The 23,365-nt window shown below is 42.6% G+C and overlaps 1 protein-coding gene across 2 annotated transcripts in view; it reads left to right on the top strand.

The window, feature by feature from the left end:
- The first annotated feature begins 304 nt into the window (after positions 1-304).
- nrg3b (neuregulin 3b) overlaps positions 305-23,365 on the top strand; it is a 312,090-nt gene continuing 289,029 nt past the window's right edge. For both annotated transcript variants that reach the window (XM_033610813.2, XM_078163170.1), the window contains exon 1: positions 305-2,833. In XM_033610813.2, coding sequence (XP_033466704.2) covers positions 1,999-2,833 — 835 coding nt within the window. In that variant the 5' untranslated portion in view covers positions 305-1,998. The remainder of the gene's footprint in view (positions 2,834-23,365) is intronic.

Genomic DNA, 23,365 nt, shown 5'->3' with positions numbered 1-23,365 from the left:
TCCTACTGTACCTTGGGTGTGTTTTTCACTCATATTCCGATATCAGCGCTGCCCATGAAATGTGGCTGGCTGCGCGCCCAAAGCACTACTGTCCCTTGTGAACTGTAAAATAAAGGATTCATCCACTGCCCACGGAGTATCAGGTTGAAGTAGTGCTCTAACTCGCCCATAAATTATGAGCCAGGTGTTTGGTTTGTTTGCTCTTGTGTGCCACTGGTGGAAGACATCGGGGTGGCGCCTCCCTCCCTCCTCCTCCACCTCCTCCTCTTCTCATCCTCTCCCTCCCTCCCTCCATCTCACCGCTCCCTGGGGTGTGTCTATGGCAGCGCCTCTCCTTTCCACGCCGCGTGTGTATGTGTGTGTGGTGTGCGCTGCTGTTGCTGCCGCCTCCTCCCTCTGCCTCCTATCTGCATCTGCTGCAGAGCTTAGCCAACACGCATCTATGCTCTGTCTCTTGTTTTTCCCACTACCTACCTATTTCTACCCACCACAATTTCTCCCTCTTTCTTTCTGCCTTTCTTTTGTGCTGATAAGGGAGTCAGCGCACACCTACACCCGTGGAGTCTGGGGGGAGAGATGGGGCAGTCACTAGTCGTCACTTTGGAGTATTGAGGACGGCGGTGAACCGGGGGAGAGCGCCGGATGGGATAGGAGCCGTGAAACCCACATCACTCACCGCGGATTGAGCAAGCCCCCCCTCCTCCTCCTCCTCCTCCCGTCCTCCTCCCCTCCCTCCATCCTCCATCCTCCCCTCTTTCTCTCCCTCTCTCTGTCTCTCCCTAGTCTGCAGCCTCCAAGAACAGCCGCCGCATCATTTTTTCAGAGCAGCAGCCCCCTCCCTCCCTCCATCCTCTCTCTTCTCTCCATCTCCCTTTCTGCTGCTTGCACCACTGTGGGAATGCAGCGAAGGTAAACGAATCGTTGAGTCTTCTTTTTTGCCCCCCTCCCCACCACCTCCAATACCGGATCTATCATCGCAGACAGTCAGCTTTGGAGAGCTGTCATCCCGGGGAAATCAGAGTGCTGCTGTCGGCGCAGGGATTGGACCCGGATCAGTTGGATTTAGCCCGGACACCAGCAGCAGCAGCAGCACCACCACCCCATCTCATTGGCAGATCGCATCAGATCCCTTCTGCCCTGCCTCGTTTTAGTTTTACCGGCTCTCCCGTCACTGGATTACCGACAGCTGGAGCGAGCAAAAGGGGTGGCCGGGCATGGAGAACTGACGGCGTTTAGAGGCAAACTTGAAGTAGCCAGAGACACCTGCAAGAGGGAAAAAGGGAGCTCTGTGATGCACGCAGAAGAGGTCAAATGAACTCAAAGAGAATAACGGAATAAGGTAACAAGCAGTGGTTTGTATTTCAAGGACCTTATGCGGCCGGTAATCAACCAATTGAGAGTGGAGAAGGGTGCTGCCGTAGCCTGGGTTGTTGATCTACGCACGCACACACGCACATGGATTTACAGCTCCAGTCTGAAACGGATCGATATCCTCCTCCGTTTTTTTTTTACGTCGGCTTTTTTTAACAAGGGAGTGAAGCATCCTGGGATTTATCATCGCTTCGTTAGCGCTGAACTACAGTGAGGCGCCCCCTCGCTCCGCTCTCTCACCTGTCCATAACCTGCGTGCTCGTGTGGAAGTGTGTATATTCTCGTGCATTTTCTTTTTGGGGTGTGTGTTTGGTTTGCTGTCCGCCAGAGGGAGTGTAGGTTATATTGCTTGTGTTTGCATTGGAGTGCTGTGCCAGCTTTTAATTAGTAGTAGGTGACTGTGAGTGATTGTGTCTGCTCGTGCTTGTGGGTGCCTGTGCATTTAGTTAATGTTTTTTTATGTTTGTGCATGTAGATATATAGGCTTGATATTGTGTGGGTACGTACTTAAGATGCCCAGTGTTTCTTCCACGCCACATCCCCTTCCTCGTATATGCCCTTGTGTCATTTGGCCACCTGTTTGACCTCCTGAACACCCCAAGAGAAGAAGAAAAAAGCTCCGGCAGGATGAGTGAGCGTTCTGGTGCAAGCAGTCTAGCAGCCATGACGCTGGAGGAGCCAGGGGCTGAACAGGCATCTCCCAGAGCCCCGGGCCCTCTCCGCTGCGGCCCCTGTGCCGTGTGGCCTCGCCAGCAGACCTGGCTGTGTGCCGTGCCCCTGGTTATGGGCTTTGTGGGACTGGGACTCAGTCTCATGCTGCTGAAATGGATTGTCGTGGGATCCGTCCAAGACTATGTCCCCACTGATCTGGTGGATCCCAAAGGTAGCATTGGACAGGACCCTATATTTCTCTCCAAACCCAGTGCCATGCCCAAGGGGCCTGACATTTCCACAGCCACCACTACTTCAGCTGCCTCTACCACAGCAATGGTGTCGACCACCACGCCGCTAGCCGCGGATGGTACGGCCCCGGCGCCAAGAACTCGATCCGGGCCCCCAGCAAACCACTCAGCCAACGGCAGCACTGCCAACGGAGACGGCAACCATGTCCCACACCTTCACAACCATGTTGGCACCCGCATTAGCGGGACTGCAGTTACCACCTCCACCACTCGCACCACCCGACTCACCCCGCCACCCAGCGGTAAGGATGTCACCCCTCGCAGCACTGTTAGAAAAGGAAGCGGCAATAATGGACGTAATGGAGCCGCCAACTCGAAACCAGGGCAGACCTCTGCCACCGTCACCACCACAGCAACCACCACAACTACAGCTACTGTGAAGATCACCACCAAGGTGCAGCCGACCACCTCCCAGTCGGCCGCCCCGGTCAAACCCACGTCACGCTGGAATCGCCCAGGCAAGGGCCCGGCGACACGCCCACACCACCGCTTCCGAACACGTAAGTTAACTTTTTGGGTTCATGGAGATGTGTGAGTGCCGCTGTGTGAGGTTTTGTGTGGAACTCAAGATGAGTGTTTCACAAGAGCTCCTTCCTGGGCCTTCCAGTAATGATAATGGTATACCACTATGGCTGCCAGTTATCACATATAACTGTATGCCAGGGTAGAAAAAAACTCTTTTGTCTGATATGCTTTGATATGACTCATGGTCTGAGAATATAAATTATTTCCTTTTATATCCACATGGAAAGTGGATACTCCGACAGCTTAACATTAATCGTATTCATTAGCACAGACAGATATCAGGGGATATTCTCAGTATTTTCACCCCTCTCGTCTTTATCTTTCACTTGTGCATTAATCCGATATGAATCTTACCTCCGGAGGAGTTTTTTTTACACGCACTGGTTTAAGTACCATTAAAAGCAGGGCTCCATCTAGTAGAATTTATTTTGTTTTGTCTGCTTGAGTTGGGATGTTAAAGCATTGTGATGTGACCAAGGACAGCATATTTGTGTTATGAAAACAAATAACAGGAGCTGGTGAGGTGTCGAAGTGGGAGAAAGGTTAGCTCTCGCCTCCTGTCTAGAGGAATCAGATATAGCAAGGCCACACATCTCATTTAGATGAGAGGATACTGGGAGCAGAGTGTCGCAGGTACTGCTTTCACACTGCAGGGATGTACTGAGAGGGGGAAGAGAGAAAGAGAAGGCTCAGAGGGGAAAGTAGATGGATGTCGGGATGAGAATAAGGTTGCAAAGGACAAGTGGATATAGATGCGGTAGGAAATGGGAAAAAAAACAAGAGGAGAATACTTTGAAAAACAACACAAAGTAGGAGAGGATGGCAAAGGAAGGAAGAGAACACAGGAAGCATAACAAAGAAGGGGAATGAAGAGTGGGAGCCGTGAGTAGAGAGAGATGGCAGATGGAGTGGGCTAAGTGAGGGAAAGGCTTGAGGGAGATAGAGGTTATAAAGCAGGGGAGCTGTGAATTTTGCGTATTTAGTGTTGTGTAAAGAAGGAAGGCTTCCTGATTATTCATTCCACAAGGGATGTGTTTTTAACATCACAAGGCATATTTTTTCAGACGTGGGTGGGGCAGGATGCGAGTGTAATCATGAGCACTGACTGTGTATGACTATGTAGAATTTTTATTTCCAAACACCAGGTGCTCTATTTTCGAACAAATTCTGCTGGAACGTAGGATTTTAATTGGCAGCTTTGATTTAAAATGTTTGGCTCATGATCATCTATATTTAGTAGCAAATTCACCGTAGCTTCCTGGTACAAATATAGGAAGCTATATTTGCACTAATGCAAAAGATGCAGTGGCAAAAATGCACTGTGACCAACATGCTGTGATAAAATTATGAGCTAAATGGATTTATCATGGGAGGGAATTATGAAATTGTCCATTTCCTGTTCCTTTTTTTTTCAGCCAAGTGCTCCAGAGGGCAATGACAAACATTAATATGAAAACTGAAACCTTCATTTCTGGTGTGGATCATATGTTTGCATAGCAGTTCCGGTACACTCTCGTTTATCAGTTGGAATGCGTCAATGACATCGATTCCACAGGCAAACAGTGATCAAGTGACATTATTTCCTCTTTACCTCAGGGCAAAATATTTTCAGCATAGCTGGTTGGACATTGGATATTAAACAAAATGCACTCTGTATGCAGTTAAACAGCTTTGCAGAAAACAGCTTAAACTTTGTAGTTTCCCCAATTGTGGGAGAACATTGGCTGTGGTCAGCTTGAATTCATCCAGCAACAATGGACTCCAATGGTGACAAAAGTATAGAAATGCCAATAGGCAGTCCTCAGACTCCTCCCGCAGCATAATCCACTGCTCCAGAGTCAATTACGTCACTCGACAAAGAGCTGCCAAACAGCTGAAAGCTGCCAAACTGGGCAGCCCCCCTTGTGTGAACATCAGGACGCATCTGTTTGTACTGTATACTATGAAAGGGCACTGCCTTCAAAAGCTAAAGCATGCTTAGTGAAGCTGCCCTCAGTTAATAAAACCTTCCAGGTATACGTGTAATATTCAGCTGAGGCTGATGTTGTCGATAAATCTCAAGCCTACATGTTGACATCATGCAGAGTGGGCTGACATTTTGGCTCACATGTGTAATCTTTATCCTTTCATTTAGTAAATATCTACCAGGCAACAGGTGGCACTCTACAGGCACAAGCACCTCTCTGATATGCTCACTGAGTTTGAAATTAATTGGGACAGATTCTTGCCAATAATAAAGCAAAATAAATTACTGAATGTTCACCAGATCTTAAAAAACATGCATTTTGAAACCTATCATATCCTCCTGAGACCCGGACTTTTCTTTTGTATGTGTTTTTAATGTCTCCTAGCTATTTGGGATTAGTAGGACCTGATAAGTGTAAAAAAAACTAAACATTGTCAATGATAATAAAGTCCCAATGTCCTCAAACAGAGGATAATAAAGTCCCAGTGTCCTCAAACAAGACGATAATAAAGTCCCAATGTCCTCAAACAAGACGATAATAAAGTCCCAAAGTCTTCAAACAAGACGATAACATTGTCCCAATGTCCTCAAATGAGACGATAATAAAGTCCCAGTGTCCTCAAACGAGATGATAATAAAGTCCCCGTGTCCTCAAACAAGACAATAATATAGTCCCAGTGTCCTCGAATGAGACGATAATAAAGTCCCATGTCCTCAAACAAGACAATAATATAGTCCCAGTGTCCTCGAATGAGACGATAATAAAGTCCCAATGTCCTCGAACAAGACAATAATATAGTCCCATGTCCTCAAACGAGACGATGATAAAGTCTCAGTGTCCTCAAACGAGACAATAATAAAGTCCCAGTGTCTTCGAACGAGACGATAATAAAGTCCCAGTGTCCTCAAACGAGACGATAATAAAGTCCCCGTGTCCTCAAACAAGACGATAATAAAGTCCCAATGTCCTCGAACGAGATGATAATATAGTCCCATGTCCTCAAACGAAATGATAATATAGTCCCATGTCCTCAAACGAGACGATAATAAAGTCCCAGTGTCCTCAAACAAGACGATAATAAAGTCCCAATGTCCTCGAACGAGACAATAATATAGTCCCATGTCCTCAAACGAGACGATGATAAAGGCCCAGTGTCCTCAAACGAGACGATAATAAAATCCCAGTGTCCTCAAACAAGACGATAATAAAGACCCAATGTCCTCAAATGAGACGATAATAAAGTCCCAGTGTCCTCGAATGAGATGATAATAAAGTCCCAATGTCCTCGAACGAGACGATAATATAGTCCCATGTCCTCGAACGAGACGATAATATAGTCCCATGTCCTCAAACGAGACGATAATATAGTCCCAGTGTCCTCGAACAAGACGATAATATAGTCCCATGTCCTCAAACGAGACGATAATATAGTCCCGTGTCCTCAAACGAGACGATAATATAGTCCCGTGTCCTCAAATGAGACGATAATAAAGTCCCAATGTCCTCAAACAAGACGATAATAAAGTCCCAGTGTCCTCGAACGAGACGATAATATAGTCCATGTCCTCAAACGAGACGATAATAAAGTCCCAGTGTTCTCGAACGAGACGATAATATAGTCCCATGTCCTCAAACGAGACGATAATAAAGTCCCAGTGTCCTCGAACGAGACGATAATATAGTCCCATGTCCTCAAACGAGACGATAATAAAGTCCCAGTGTCCTCGAACGAGACGATAATATAGTCCATGTCCTCAAACGAGACGATAATAAAGTCCCAGTGTCCTCGAACGAGACGATAATATAGTTCCATGTCCTCAAACGAGACGATAATAAAGTCCCAGTGTCCTCAAACGAGACGATAATAAATTCCCAATATCTTCAAATGAACACTTTCTAATTAACAGCCTTTTGGCTTGTTACTGTTGCTAAAATGAGTAAAAAATGTTGCCAAATCAAACTACAGACATTCTTAATCATACTTAAACAAGTCAAATCTGATCAGGTTTTAAACCTTGTCCACTTTTGTGTCGGGATTGGCTGCAGACTGACTTGACAGAGATGGCTGCCATCTTGCTTTTACATGAATTTGTGTATTGTGCTCTTGGTGGCACATAAAGGTGTCCAGAAACGAGGACAACAGGTCTAGATTAAGCAGAATGAAGTATAAGGTCCAGTAAACCCAAAATATGATGTCCTCATATGAGGACACAGGGTTTCAAGAGGATATAGAAAAACTGTGTGCTATAAACCCTCAGTCGTTTCTTGTTTGTCAAAAATATCACCATGGCAGCAGGCATTGTTAAAGCTCTAGCGTAAGCATTAGTAATTACTGATGCCTTCAGTGTCGGTGATAAAAACCTTTCTACAAAAATACATTATATTTGTAGAAATAGATCCTGTCTGCTACGTTTTGAAAAAGTCCATTAATATCTTCCATGAGTAATGTCATTTTAATAGCGAGGTACCTCACCAGACATTTATGGCAGTCTTTATTGTTAAGAAACCATAGAAGATGCTCATCACTCTTATGGCATGTTCAGATTCTGGAAGGGGATATCACATCATGGTAATTTTAAATAGCTATGATACAGTGATCTGTCAGGATGCGTCTTTCTTTTCTCCAGTTGACATTTCACTAATATGATGTTTCATTGAAGTCTGTCCTTGTAGTAAAATTGCTGCAGGTGTTATTCAACTACTATTCTCATGGCCCAGGATCTGTGCGTAAATGATATGCTGTCATTGATGACTGTAGGCTAATTGTTCTGTGAATAAATAGACATCTTTGGCAGAAAGCAGGTTAAAAAATCATTTCTGCTCATCAAGACATAACAGAATTCCTTGTAGAGTTGGAAGGTTTCCTGACAGATGCAATGCAGACTTTAACTTGTACGTAGGCCATCTGAAGAAAAACTTTTGATACCATAGAAGAAGTGTGAGTTTCAACTAGATATTATGTCGTTATCGAGATATGAGACTATAAATCATAAAATTGTTGCAGAATGATTTAAAACTGAAGGAGCTCGTGTCGTTACATGTTTTTAAATCTAAATTGAAGGACTTGGAAGCAGTTTCTATGGGATGTCGATGTTTTTAGCTTGACTGTTTGTACAAATTACTCCCAGAAACACTTGTTTTGATTTATTGGTAGTTTTTCTTTATGCAAATTTTAGTGCTTGTGAATTGTACTTGTTCTCCCTGTATGTCTCTGTCTGCAACTTTGTGTTTTTGCTGCTGACCGTCTTGGCCAGGTCTCCCTTGAAAAAGAGATTCTTAATCTCAACGGGACTAACCTGGCTAAATAAAGGTTAAATAAAAAAAAAAAATCATCTTACATTCTGGATATGTAAATATTAAATTGAATTTATCAACTTACCAGTCTACCAGTCTTTTCTTACCGGGACATATCGCTCAGCCCCTAGTTTCAACATGTTAACTAAAGTTGGTACTAAGTTCATCTCTACAAATATAGATTCGACTAACTTCATTGTCAGTTCATCTTTTATTACTTCCTCAATTAATCGATTAGTTGTTTGGTCTATAAATGTCAGAAAATGGTGAAAAATGTCAGTTGGTGTTTCCCAAAGCCCAAGATGACGTCGTCAAAGTTCCTGTTTTGTCTACAACCCAAAGATCATTGACCATCTTAGAGGAGTAAAGAAAGCAGAAAATAATCACATTGAAGAAGCTGGAATCAGAGAATTTTGACTTTTCTTTCCTTAAAAAATTACTCAAGCGATTATTAAATTAGTTGGTGACTGATTTAATAGTTGACAACTAATCTATTAAGCGTTGCAGCTCCACTGAATATTTATGCAAAATATGTCAAGATTTTGGTATCAAAAGCGTTCTGGTTTCCGTTTGTAGTCCAAGTAATACCAACCAATCCCATTTATTGGGCAGGTAAACAGATCATGCTGAGAGCAAAATAGGCTGAATGCATCAGTGCCCATTGGCTATTATCTATTATCGATTTAGCTTTTCATTTGCTTTTTGTGAAATAATTTATCTTCATTCATATGCAGATATCTGTTTATAGAGATTAGCTGAAATGACCAGTGCATAGAAGAGGAAGTCCTGACCCAGATATCTGTTGGCAACACTACACATTGGCTGTTGCCCTCCAGAGGCTTATCGTCAACTCCGACTGATAGCTGATTGATTCTGAGTCACGAATTGAATTCACCAGTTGAGTTTGCTGCGTTCATCTTTTCTAAGAGGCCTTATTTTTACATTTTTGCAGGACAGCTCTTCTTGTGCAAAACCACAGCTGTAACTCCATTGATTTTTACAGATCACGCCCATAAACTATCCTGTTATCCCCTCCAGTATTTGTGAATAATTTGAATTTAAAGGGCCAGTGTGTAAAATTTGGCATGGTTTATTGTCAATCTGAATCTGAATCTGAATATTCTACCCATTAATATGTTTGTACAAGTATATAATCGCTATAAAATAAAATTCGTTTGGTTTTCGTAGCCTTATAATTATGCTTTTATATATATTAATAGCAAGGGCCTTGCTTTAGAGAGGTCGCCATCTTGCGCCACCATGTATGTACGGCAGACCGAGCAGACAATCCAGCCAGCCAGAGAACGCGTTTCGCGTGTATAAATAAACCAACGAAGACAGCTGGAGGAAGGAAGAAGGAGGAGGAAACAGCAGAGAGTGTTAGTAGTTCGTAGATAGAGAGTAGTGAAAAGTTTATTTAGTTATAAAGTTTGCGAATGGACCACACTTACCACGCAACAGGAGAGAATGAACCCGAACCGTCATCTGCGAGGAAAAGAAGATGCAACTTCACTCCTTGTGATGCACTCTCTGCGGCGCTTTTCCTCCTGATGATATATCTCTCCAATGATGGTAGCAGTAGCACCGAATCCCATTCTGTGCATTCAGCCTCTCTTCTCGCCCGCTCAGCATCAAACACATGGATTTCCTCATCTGTATGCTCCGGCTCAAACAGGTATGGCTCTGGGTCTGTGTCCGCTACAAGAAACTCTTCAAAATTGCCTTCAAAGTTGTCCATTGCAGCTACTATAGTCCGGAGATATTGCTAGGCTAAATAAACAGCTGAGCTCTGTTTACAGGCTACGCTGTCAGTCAGTGTGCGGGCTGGAGATTGGTGGAGCAGAGAGGGGAGGGGGTCCCCACTCGGTATGGTAAACGAGTATGTGTGTATGAAGTGTGTCTGTTATGCTAGAAGAGTCAGAGTTTGAGACGGAGTCTTTTACCCCATGGAGTGTTACCAGAGTTTTTGGAGTGCTCAAATAAACTGGCCTTTTTCCCGAACACTACTCTGGTCTCCTGCTCGTGAGGGATTCATTACAATATCGTAACATGGTTTAGATTTCTAAATAAATATTCAACTTGTCGCTAGATAGACCTACTCCTGAAAAACTCGTGCGCAAGGCTTTTTGTCCCTACGAGGCCACTGTCATTTACCCGACGGGAGGGGTGAGCGAGTGAGCCCTGCAATCTAGAATTTGACCACTGATGTCACTGTTTTCAACCCATTTTACACACTGGCCCTTTAAGTGGTCAAACAACACCAAACTTTTGGGCATATGGCTGGTATTTAATGGTTATTGTTCAGAGAGGACACCTACCTCTGTTACCACTTATTTTCTCAAGACTACGCTTTGTGTTAAACGCCTTCTTGTTGCAGAGTTTTCTTCCCCGTGCCTCGTATTGATACAGTTTCTATGGGTTAAAATATTGATGTGCGCTCTTTACTGCATATTACTTTTATTCACACAACCTCCATGCTGTTTATATTCATTCACACAACCCCTGTGTACAGCATTTATGTGCTATATTAAATGCAGAACACTAACACCGTATTCTTAAGGGCAAAACGCAGCCTTTTATGAAGCATGTTTCGTGAATGCAGCTTCTTCTAAAGCACGGATGTATGAAGCTAACTGTATTAGTATGTGGAGTTGTGCAATGCAGCTTATTTAAAGAGTAATGGTACAGAGAAATTGTCTTGGCTGATGATGAAACGCTCTGTAAAACATGGCTCCAGGTGCATTTGTCTTTATCCATAGCCAAGTGATCTCATATTTTATGTTAAGTCGTGCGCTAATGCAGTTATACTGTATGGCATCAGGTTTCAGATAAACTGGACTGCGTATAGGAGGCAGTAACATTATTTTTTTTCCTGCTCTGCTCATTGCTATTGCTCCTGCTGTTTGGTGAGGATCTAAATGAATCTCTGTGTCCTGGAAGAAAGACAAGCTCTGTCCGTTGGGGATAATGACATATTTTACCTACTCCTTTTGTCTTTTTTTCCTCTCCTCTTTCTCCCTCGCTCTCTCTCTATCCCCGTGGTTATTGTGTCTGCTCTCAGTGTCATTGTGCTCCACCGTCTATTTTTGCTTTGCTTTTGTGTTTTCTATCTTCTTTTATACGTTAGCTCCTCAGTTCGCATTCATGAGCATATGGGCAAAAGCAGAAAAAAACTGGCACACTTGTGAACACAAAGACGAGCATGAAGCATGTGTGTGCCCGTACTCATGAATCTGTCATTTGGTTTTCTCTATCTGAGTCCATTATGTATCAGACTCCACTCTCTACATACAGGCCCCATTGGCTCAGAAATAGGGAAATAACAGGCGAATGGAGCAGTGCACAATGAATGCCTGTTGGGGAAACCATGGACGCCGTGTTGGCTCTGGGCCCAATTCCACTCTCTTCTTGCTTGTGAGAAATCTCCCTTAGTGAAGTGTGGTTGTAATGCTGTGCACATCTCGCTAGCCTGATTCCAGACTTGTGAATCGCCGGCCACATTCAAATTTTGTGTCAGGCGATTCAAAGGTCTGGTGCTGCTCTTCAGCAGAATCAATAGCTGTTTCCCCCAGTTGGGGAAACAACCGAATCAGTCAGCGCCTTTATAGGTAGGTCTCATTTTGTCATCTGTGTGAGAGCCAGACACAGCTATCAAGGCTTCTGTAAATCAACAGACTGAAACAACAGCCATTAAACCACAACACCTGTGCACTGAAGGCATTTTTTGAGAAAAGATGAAAACGTGTGGTTGCTTTTATCCCCTCAGGTTCAATTTATCAGTTGGCTCGTTTTGCAATTAAGAAACTAGATGGGGAGGATTCAGTACTTAAAGGCAGTCTTCCTTGTGGGTCTAAGTGAAGAGAATTTTTTGAACTTGTTATTGATTCTATTTATATCCTATAAAATAGGGCTAGACGATTTGGCCAGCAAATATTATTATAATTTTTTTCCCACACTGATCAATATACAATATATATAATAGGATAATGCTGTCAGTTTGAAGACTATCTTGATAATGACTGAAGCCTAAAGAAACCAGAGGGTTTATTACCCACAAAAACACTAAGTGTGTTAAATTCGATAAAAAATATGATAAAATATTATTTTGAGTACATTTTACTTTGCAGACAAACTTTATATGCCTTAACAAAACAATACAAGTGTTAGGGTCCAAGCAGTGAGGCAACTAGGACAAAATTGCGGGTTTTTATTGACCCAAAAAATGCATGAAAAACTAGAGCACTCGGAGAGCGCAGACCTCCGCCAAGCAGCTTGGATTTCCTGCCATTTTATTATTTTATCCACTTTGCTTCAACCGATCACCACCGAAATTTTATCATCTGTCCCTTGTCCCATTATCAACTTTTCCTGAAAATTTCGAGTTATTTTGCAGACAAACAGACCAACGCCGGCGAAAACATAACCTCCTTGGCGGAGGTAATTACAAACTAAGAAATTAACAACTAGGCCTATAAAAGAGAAAAGCATAACATAACTATACTCAATATAATAACTAAACAAGGCGTTAACTGAACAAACTGACCTGTCAAAATGACTCACGAGGGAGCATAGTGGCTTGGCCAAACCAAATAATACACAAGGGGTAACCTAAATGGAAGGAAACTGCAGCTGAATACAAAGCAAAACTAACTAAACCCAAATCCCCCCATGACATGGCAAGACATGGTTTGGTCCAATGAGTTGGCTCCAAAATTTAAGAGTCCTCAGCCCTGGAACCAGAAGGGGACCTCTCCAAACAACCACAGTAACTCAAAGACAACGAAACAGATAATTAATATCGAACACTGCCTGTGTAACCCTACAGTGCTAGAATGTGTACCACCTGTGTGATATTATGTGTTTAGGTATGGTTGACCATAAATGAAAGAAACCGGTATGGATAATGAACCAATGAGTTGAAAGAGTGTGGATTGGGAAAACATTACCATGTTTGGCTGTGACCATCACCACAAGTTAGCTTTTTTTTTAACATTTTAAAATAACGGTGTGTTAGTTTGGATGGTTCCTTTTCAGATGATCAAACTAGCAGTCATCCAGAAATCATAGAACCCTAGTTACGTCTGTAACTCTCAATTTGTTGTGTTTCTCGTGTTGGCTGGCAGTGACTGACGTCATATTTTGCAGACAAGCTCACTCTGTGCTCAGTTGCTTTTGGCTTCTATATAATCAACGCGGTGTTAGCTTTTTCGTCAACTATTTCCTCATCTTTGGAGGAAAATGTGAGTTTACTTTTAGCACTTTAGCATAACGAGCTCCCAGGAAAACAAACCATGTGTGGATTAAGAGGAGGCTGCAAGTAAATGGGACTAATGGATAATGAGCATTGTTGTCACTGACTCCAGTAAAATAAAGGCTGTCCTTAGGTCTGTTTCATTGCCTTATGTGTCAGCTCTGCTCTGAAGTTACACTGCTGTCCACTCTGTGTGTGGATCATGGCCCCGCCCTCCTGCAAACAGGCAGTGACAGACAGCACAGTCAGAGGAAGAGGCAGCAGACTGACTGGCTGTTGTTTTTATTTATGCTGTGTGATAGTCTGTTAGTGCAGTTCATATTGAGGTAAAATGTCCAAAGTTGATCATCGTTATCGACGCACATGTTATCGTGATCCCCTATTGAGATTGTGACTACTTTAAAGTTAAACACCCTAAGTGACTTTGATCAGCAGGTTAAAGGTGACTTGTGCCAGCAACCCCTAAAGTAGAATCTGTCGTCTGAGAATGACGTCAAGCAGATGGATACCTCAGTTACAGTGATTGGTCAGGGCAAAATAAACTCCCTCCCAAACAGAAAACAGCTTAACAAGAGGCCAACATCAAACTGAATACTGGGGCGGTAACGAAATGACATTTGAGTCTGAAAAAACAGGCCAGCAGCAAACAGTTGTGGAGTCAAAAGCCAGTGAGATATTGTGCCACGTTCTTTTTTTCCCAGATAGGAAAACACAAGAGAGCGACATAGATGATGTCACAGAGAAAAAGCACAGAAATGGATGTTTTTCCTGACACGCAAGCCCCCGTTTTTTGTTTTGTTGTTTGTTTTTTTCCTGACTATACATGAAGCCTGCACAAAGTACTACTGTAGGACCAGTGGAGCGTGTAAGGGGGATTAAAAACAAAGATATAAATCCAGTTTGCCTCTCTCTCTCTCTCCCTCTCCAGGGAGGTCACGCTCAGATTTGCCAGGCTGCCTCTGAGGCCCCTCTGTCTCTCCTGAGACACGCTCTGCTTGTTCGTTGACGCTGGCCCAAGCAGGACTGCTTCTGCACAGTGTGTGTGTGCAGCTGCACCGATTTACAAAAATCTTTCCGAGCTGGAAAGCAAGCCCTTATGCCTCGGCTTCTATCATTTTGGGCTCAAAGTTATTAAAGAACATTTGAGCCCAAACTGTTATTTTTTTTCCCGGTCTCAGTGTGTGACTTGCAGATCTACTCTTACACAGGAGGTTGTTGTAAGCCTCAGAAGAGTAGCTCAATGCTGCAATTTGATGTTAACATACTGAGTAATAGCGGTGGAGCCGGTGCTAGGGGCTGTCAGTCAGAAAGAATAACATTTTGCTCTTAGGAAATACCTGTGTGACATGACAAATGTGGAAATGTCTAACTGTCTGTGGTGGCCGCTGTACATCAAATTCTCATTTAAGTGGCTTTATAGAGGCTTAATTATTTAAAATGAATGGGGTTTTCAGGATCCATAAAGTGCTTGCATAAATGTTCCAATACCATAAATAGAAATAATTCTTATTAGCACTGCTGGAAGAGGCGTTAGTAAAAACCATGCCTTAAGACATGTTCAAGTACATGTAATTGTTCTGACACCGTGGACCTACTGGCTTCCATTAGTGTTTCTATAATGCAAAATATGTGCCTATACAATCTCTTAACAAAGAGCTTTGTTTTATTACTAATTAATCAGACATATTTCTAAATAAAGAAAGAATATCGTTGTAATATTAGCCGAGTTGAGATTCATCAGACAGTAAAAGATGTGTGCATGCACTTTGCAAATACAAATTAATGAAAGTGTGCAGCATTCTGCAGTGCTGGCCATGAACATCTAGCTAGCAGAGACACTTGACACTGATGGGCACCAATTGCAAAGCAGAATACATCAGTGTATTCAGTGGGGTAAGCCTGCAGACAAATTATCCTGGAGTGACAGCCCGGCGAATGCTTGAAATTTTGTGGGAATTGATCCAATGCCCTTTCCATTGCTAGTGCCGTGCTCTACCCACTGAACCTCACTGAATCAATAAGGAAGAGGGAGGGAGAGAGCCCAGAGTCAGGAGGGCTGAGGAAGATACAGGGAGCGAGAACAGAAGGACAGAAATAGGGCGTGTTGGATACAAAGGAGAGAGAGAGAAAAAAAATGAATTTATTGGGGCGAAGACTGTCAAAAACCATAAGAGCATGCTCCAGAAGTAAGGATCCAGCTGCAAGGTAAAGGCATATACTCATCACAGTTGAGTGAATGAGGCTTGGCCAGACATTTTACATATCTCAGACCACCATTCTACCAGCTCTATTATTATCTTGCTCATTTTTATGCAGATTGCCCTCAAGGTATTACCGGTATCCATATTTGAATTTTCAAGTCTTTCTCTTCAATCCTGTCACCACAACGCCTGCATGATATATCCTATACAGAGCAGACAGGCAGGCTATGTAGATCAGTGGAGGTTATCAATGTATTATGTTATATTATACATGATATGCACATTTTATCGGCTGTCTGTGTGTTTGTGTGTGTGTGAGTGTGTGTGTGTGTGAGTGTCTAAGGAACATTGTGTTATGTTGTGTACATAAAGATAATAAAGAAAAGAAAGCTATAAAGAAAAGAAAGCTATATTACATGAACTTTTGGTAGGCGCATCAACCATCATAGAGCTGAATCAATCAGTCACTCTTACTGGAAACTATTTTCATTTAAATTTTTTAATTGGCAAGTTGCCAATCATTTTCTGGCAACACCCTCTCAAATGTGAAAATTTAAAGGGTAAGTTTGGTATTTTTAACTTGGCCCTTTTCCCCCCATGTTTTTGTATCTTACTACTACTGTATCTAACTAATGGGCACAACCGTTGTTTTTTTTTTAATTCGTACAGTATTGAGCATGAACTTTGCAGCCAGTAGTGGCAAAAAAGACTGCTATCTTATCACATGAGGTATGTTCACACTGCCAATTTATGTTCACTAAAAGTTCTTGTGTTTTTGCCACTGACAGGCTCAGAATATTACTCTAAAACCCTGTTTCCACCAACACTTTCTGTATGGTACCTTTGGAACCAAAAGTAACCCTTCAGACATGGTACCTAGACCCTTGATCTGCTTAGCAATTCCACTGCAAACAGTACTCTTTAATGTGGGCAGGGTTGTTGCCACTCACTACTCCATCCAGCACTCACTGTATTTCCTCCTTTATCACTCTGCACCTTGTTTATCGTCCACAGAATGAGATTGCACACTTTCAGAACAGAATAAAAAGGCTGCAGTGAGAGTCTCTCTCCATGGGATATTTTAAAATAGCCAGTTTGTACATTTAGTCCTTCTCAGGCAAGCTCAGGGGTTTAGTGTTGCTGGAGCCCACAGGAACGACGCTCCACAACGCTTTTTGTGATCCGGTCAAAATTAATACATATTTTTAAACGCTTGAAGATCCACTCATTACTAAAAGTGTATGTCATCCAAGAGAGACAATAAAAACTTCAATAATGGTCAAAGTTGTTAAAGTGAAATTTAAGGTGTAACATAACAAGTAGACGTTCCACCTTAAAGGTTGCCAGCAGGTGGCCCAGTGAATTAAGTTCATCATGAATTGAGTTCAAAACATCATTTTATTTTACAGTTACAGTTTACTAATATATGTAAAACTCTCCACGGTATGAACAGTGGTTACAAACCAGACACAACTCAGCCCTGAGCAGAGTGACCGTCCGCTATTGACCAGTCAACGGACTGCAGTGTTCACAGCTCCACCTTTTAGTACCAGATCTGTGTGCTAGGTACCCCAACAGAGGGGGGACCAAAAGTGGGGACCTTACGGAACGGTTCCATTGGTACCATCCACAACTTTCCACAGTGGCAACAGAAAAAATCGTACCGAACTGAACTGAACCGTACTGCTCGGTGGAAACAGGGCATTCCATTATATTAAACATTATGCAAAGGATCCCTACAGAGGGGCTGTTTCTGGTTAAACAAAAAGGATCTTACTCTTTAACAAAAAGGTCTATCTCTGTGGGGGTCCTTTCCATAAATTGTCAAACACGTAGAATGATAATCTGAGTCTATCAGTGGCAAAAACAAGCACTTTTAGTGGACGTACACTGACTGCCGGACATGCCCCGAATGGTTACATAGCTGCCTGGTTCGCTGCTGCTGGCTGTCGACCTCTCGCTCAATGCTGGACCAGTTTCCAAAATTGTTGTTGCTATTGGTCACTTTGATGCAAAAACATGGGAAAATTGGGTCCATGTTGAAAAATTCAGACTTACCCTTTAATGTTTGTAGTTGTAATATATGATAGTAAATTGATTAACTTTAGGTTTTGGTTGGAAAACAAGCAATGTGAGTATGTTGGGAAATTAAACTGGACATTATATATAAAAGTATTCTTTAATTAGTTGTGAAAACAGTAGTGACAGTTGCAACATCGAATCACTGTGCAACAAGAGAGCCAGTGCTGTAGCAGCCTCAGCTATCAGTACTTATCACACATTACCACGATGCATAATGCTGATGAGGCTATACCAGAGTGAAACAAGCTAGCACTGACAGGTAAACACGAGCGATACGCTAATGGTTTGGACACACGAGGGTGAAACTGCTAGCGAAATGTGTCATGTTGGCTCAGCGGTCCAGTCCAAGGCCTACTGTGTAACATCTGAGACTGTAGCTTTGGATTGTCGTTGCGTGCCATCCTCCATCACAGGAGGGACAAATGATCCTTGAGTTGAGCCTCTTAGGCATCACTTCCTCTCAGGCTGTTTACATATTCCGAAGCCCTCAGTTGAATTGGCAGATCCTTACCACAACCATGGCCCTGACCTTAACCTTAACCTTTTGTAGCCTAAAGCATGCAGGGCTTGGGGATGCTGGAGGGCGTCGGACAAAGTACTTCCTGCAGGGAAATTGGCTTGATAAACAAAAGTTAACAACAGGTCCTTAGAAAGACACCAGAAATCTCAAACAGCAAGATCAGATGACTTATCTGGACACTTATTTGTTACTTCTCCTCTTAAATTATTAATTATGCAGCCACCTCTGTCTGATATTACAAACAAGATGGCCATTACATTCTGTGTATTCACACACAGGTATACCAGTAAAACTTTGTGTTGCTGCTGTAACAAATATCTTGTGAAGTTTATCTGATGCTTTTCAGTGACATCGACTCTCAGGCAGCAGCCAGGGGACTCATAGATTGTTGGAGGAGAGGCTTGCTTACTGTAAGTACTGACTGAGGCCATCTTAGGGCTTCTTAATGTCACCGTGTGATTTATGTAGACAAAATGTCCACCGGGATGTGGCAGAGAGAAGAAGAGGTAAGATTGAGGGGGGAGTACGGGCTGAAATATTAATGTATGGGAAGGAAAACATGTGGAATGTGTGTTTCCGGAAGTGTGAATAATTGATGAAGCCTCCCTTTTATAAAGTACTTGAGATGTCCCATGCTCTGGAGTCTAATGGCAGAAACACAGTATAGGATTTTACTGTAACATAGTTGGCCTCCACGGGCTGTCCCTTATAGGCAGAGGCACCAATTGCCATATGAGGCCTTTCATAATATTCAAGGTCCCTGGACACAAAATCAGGATTTACATTTGGCTGCTTTTTCCTCATCTCTTTTCATAAAAGCGGCAAAAAGCCCCCCCCTGCAAAGTTAATGGTTACTAATGTTTCCACAGAGAAATAAAGGTGTTCTTAGCCTAAGGAAAGAAATAATCCTAATTGAAAGTAAACAGTGGGATCATTATTGTCTCTGAACATGACTCCCTTGCTTTACATCTTTTCAAATTGGAAGAAATGGAGAGTAGTGAACGCTTTTAAAGACTGGGTTTAGTGGTGGTGGCGCTGTGTCTGTGTGCTGGGGGAGTTCTCACTAACTCACTCATTTTAATCACATGCTGTCATGCCTACTTACCCACAAGTCTGCCACAGTGCTTTATTGTTACGTCTTAGGAATGGGTGCTTAGTATTTGCCTGCTTATGAACACACAAAAACAGCAGTCATTCATTCATTCGGTCACTCATTCATCCAGTCATTCATGTGCACAGAGCGCAGTGATAGCTCAAGGGGCACCGAGATATGGTAGTGCATGTGGCTGTGGCAGCACAGAGAGGATTACAGTCCATCATATCTGATCTGAGACTGTTAGATCCCAATATTGAATTACGGACCCCGCGGGGTCTCTGGTTCCGTTATCAATTTGCAAACGAATAACGCGGAAAAGGAAAGAGATGGGAGCTGGAGGTGGAGGTGGGGGGGGGGCGTGTGGCTTTGAGGCAGGTTTGGCGGGGTGTGATGAATCTAATAACAGCCCCCTTTTTTTGTGTCCAAGGGACTACAAGTGGCAACACAACTGTGGTGCTGTGTGTGATTTAGGTATTATGGAGCTTGAGTTCTTATTCAATTGGATATATGGTCCCATTTTGGAGGGATTACAGCTGTAGTGGCTGCATAAAGCCTTCATTAACCATTATAAAAACATATTTATGGCCCACATACCCTTTTAAAGCAACATTTTAAAAGCTGTACGAGGGGTTATAAAAGGAGAGCACTGTCTGTAAGAATTTAAGACATGCATGATATATGATGTTTTTGAGTTTTATTAATGTTAAATTGCATTTCCTTTTTATATGGATACTCAAGTAACAGTTCATATAGAAATAATCTGAGTCACTGTCTGCCACATGGTTCCTTTCAAACGTGCTCTCATCTTGTTCACATGAAAATAAACCCCCAGTTGTAAAGGGTAATTTAGACAGTTCCTCTGTCTAAAGATCGCTTCGTGCAACGCAAAGAGATACCGAAGTCACGACTTGACACTGAGGTATGCGCAGCATGTGGAACATGATTTCTCACTCGCACTGCTTCGCACATAGCATCTGGGTACATGACGAGCCTGCAGGAAAAGTGTGGATTGCGGAGGTTGCAGCAGTCGGATTGATTCACTGCAATGTGTGGCCTGCTGCCACCCCCAGTGACGGGAAATGTGCCATGGTGCCCCGGTTGAGATGGAGAGGCTTGTTGTGGCGTGTGGAGGTGGAGGTGGAGATGGAGGTCACCTCTCTCCCTCTCTCTCACCTCCCTCCCACTATCATTCATGGCTCTATACTTAGTTTCTCCTTTTTTTATTCTCATCCTCCTGTCCTCTATTTTAAGGTGCACTCCTGCCTCTCTCCTCGCACTCACTTCTTCTTTGTGGGTTTCTTTCATTCACCTCGCGTCGCAGACAATATGAATAGCAGCCAATGAGAGCTCTTATCTTAGGAGTGCACCGGAAGAGATAAGAGTATCATTCATCATTCCATATTACCTACTGTCATCACTTCCTGCAAAGAACTCCCAAGGAAATTATGATAAGGAAACCAAGACCGTTTCATTGTTATTATCAATTGTGAGGCTTTTTTTCAAGTAGGCCTCTGAAATCCTTCAGTTCTCGGTTTTATACTGAGCCTTAAAGCTGCATAGGTGCAACATGCTGAGTCACTGCTTTACATGACCACTTAGTGCCTTACATAATCATGGCCGCTCACATCTTTTTGCACCTTACTGTAAATGTCAGATGGGATTGCAAATAGGTTCTCCACTTTATCTGTTATTTTGTTAAGCGTTACATAATGGTAATATGTTTTGACTCAGAGGCACAAATGAAGAATTTTTTGGAACAATAAAATCACAATTCTAATGACCCCCCTGTTCTTGAATCTCTTCAAAAAGCAGAGATTGATGAAAACATGTTTCTGCCTGAGAGCCAACTGAAAGTAAATCCCCCATGTGCTTTCTTCCCACTATATTTTTTAAAGCATAATTTTAACACTTTTTCAAATAATTTCCTGAAAATTAAAATAACACATCCTTTGAGAATGGGACTCTTTCAAAACTGCTGTTGTTAAGACTCCTAAGAAAAGTTAACCTAGACGGTGAGGTCCACAGTAAATCTCTCCCATTTCAAACATCCCTTTTTTAAGGAAAATAGGAAACAGTGGCTGCTGTTACACAGACAGTATTTCTTCAATCTGAGTCCAACTGAAGTGTTCACATGGACGCTTAATTAAGAGATCCGGTAAGATGTGTGTTTACGTGTCCAAAAGCATTTAATCAGAAAGGAACTTTTGTTAACTTTTACAAAGTGGTTCCATCTGCTGTTAGTTCAATATATAAAGTAAAGAAAGAGAAGAAGTTGTTCCACCTGTTAATATAATTTAGTAGTAGGTAATATAAGTGTAAACCCAGGTTATTTTCTTAGCTGCCAATTGACCTTTCGCTAGGCCCTGTCCCTTTGTGATGGTTCATCAAGCTGTCGGAGTAAACATGGAGCCCACACTGTAACTAACTGCACTCCCTGAAGAAATATGATAATATTTTTGGAAAAATGAAACAGTGATTCCAGAGAGAAGCAGACAGAGGGGTCTACAGTCTGTGTTTGAAGGATATATCCAGGATGTCAAACTGACTCAGCAGCAACAACAGGTTAAAAAGACAAAGATAATTAGAAGCTAAAGCCGAACTATAGGCTACAGATCACAGTGTAAAAGTGAACCACCACATCACTGCTGATCGCCACAGAAGACAATGAATAGAAAGGGAAACTTTGCTGATATTGAACCAGCTGTGTGTCATCACAGTGTGTGCAGATGGACAGTGTTTGGCTTTGCCCCCGTGCTGCTGCCAGCACCTGGACCTCCACCACCGGATGAGCATGGATCTCAGGGGGAAGTCAAACAGCGTTCATCTGCGTACACTGCTCTGACACACAGCTGGTTGAATATCAGGTTCTGGTTCCTGTACAGCAGGGTTGGTCTTTTTCTCACTGTTATAATCATTAAAAAGCAAAAGCAGCATGTGTATACATTCAGTAGGCTATATCTTCAGTAGCTAGCTAGCTAACCCTACACTTTTCAGGGTTTGATTTTGGTTTTGGAACAGGGAAGAAACATATATCTTTTTCCAACCTCTCCAGGTAACGAGTATCATTAATACACGACGTGCCCCAGGCACAACATTTAGCTCCAAATCCACAAAACCAGCCTGAAAATGAAGGAAATCTGAAACGACTGCATTAGAGTCAATGGAGCACAGCTGTGTTGTTGTTGGACCCTGTCTTCTGATTGAGGTGTTTACACAGGTTTTTTTTTATTCTGTTTTGGGCTCTTTTCTATTAGTAGTGGAATATTAGAGTCCATGTGAACATACCTATTTTCTTAAAACTTAGTTATATTATAGACCTACTGTAATACTGTTTCAGATGCTCTATTTCATACACATATCTCATAGAGGACATTCATTGAGGATGCTGCCTAGGCAACATACTCCTCTAGTCTATTAAGAGCCTTCAACATCCTGCTGCTAGTCTTCTGATCAAAACTAAAAAAGAGAGAGCCTATCAATCCAGCTGAAGAGGAGCGATGAGCTATTTCAACACAGCACAGCATGTTTTGAAGAACACCGGCTCCATGTGTCATTAGGAACCAACGTTAAAGTCCTTTTTATTGCACATAAAGCTCTAAGACACCAAGGACCGGCCTCCACTGTTGGTCCTGTGTTGTTTTGTGTTTAGACTATGATCAGTCTAATCCTACGCTGTGTAGATGTTGAGAAGCAGAGGAAGAAAATTGGAGCTTTGCAGCTTTTTTAAAAAACTCCGCTTCCAAAGTGTGGAATACTATTCCCATGGATAATAGGGAGGCGACCTCAGTGAGACGGCTTTAAAGACAGTCGGCTTCCTTCTTCTTCTTTCAACTTGCAATGTTTGCATGTCTCTGCCCGTCTTTTTCGGAATTGTTTCACTTTTAACTCACATTATTTTAATGTGGGCCGCCTGGTGTGAACATAACTTATTGTTATAAATAAAACATCTTTATAGGATTATAGATTGTTTGCGTTTTTGAAGTATTTGTGTGCCCAATTATTCAATAGAAAGAGGAAAGATGGCCTAATGCCCCTTGTGAAGTTACAGCAGATGCTGTTATTTTCAAACAGTGTGTCAGAAGCCCCAGGTGTGCTG

This window comes from Epinephelus lanceolatus, chromosome 21 (genome assembly GCF_041903045.1).
Source record: "Epinephelus lanceolatus isolate andai-2023 chromosome 21, ASM4190304v1, whole genome shotgun sequence".
Lineage (NCBI taxonomy): Eukaryota > Metazoa > Chordata > Actinopteri > Perciformes > Serranidae > Epinephelus > Epinephelus lanceolatus.
The sequence above is the reverse complement of the archived record's forward strand: the minus strand, read 5'-3'. Positions and strand labels throughout refer to the sequence as shown.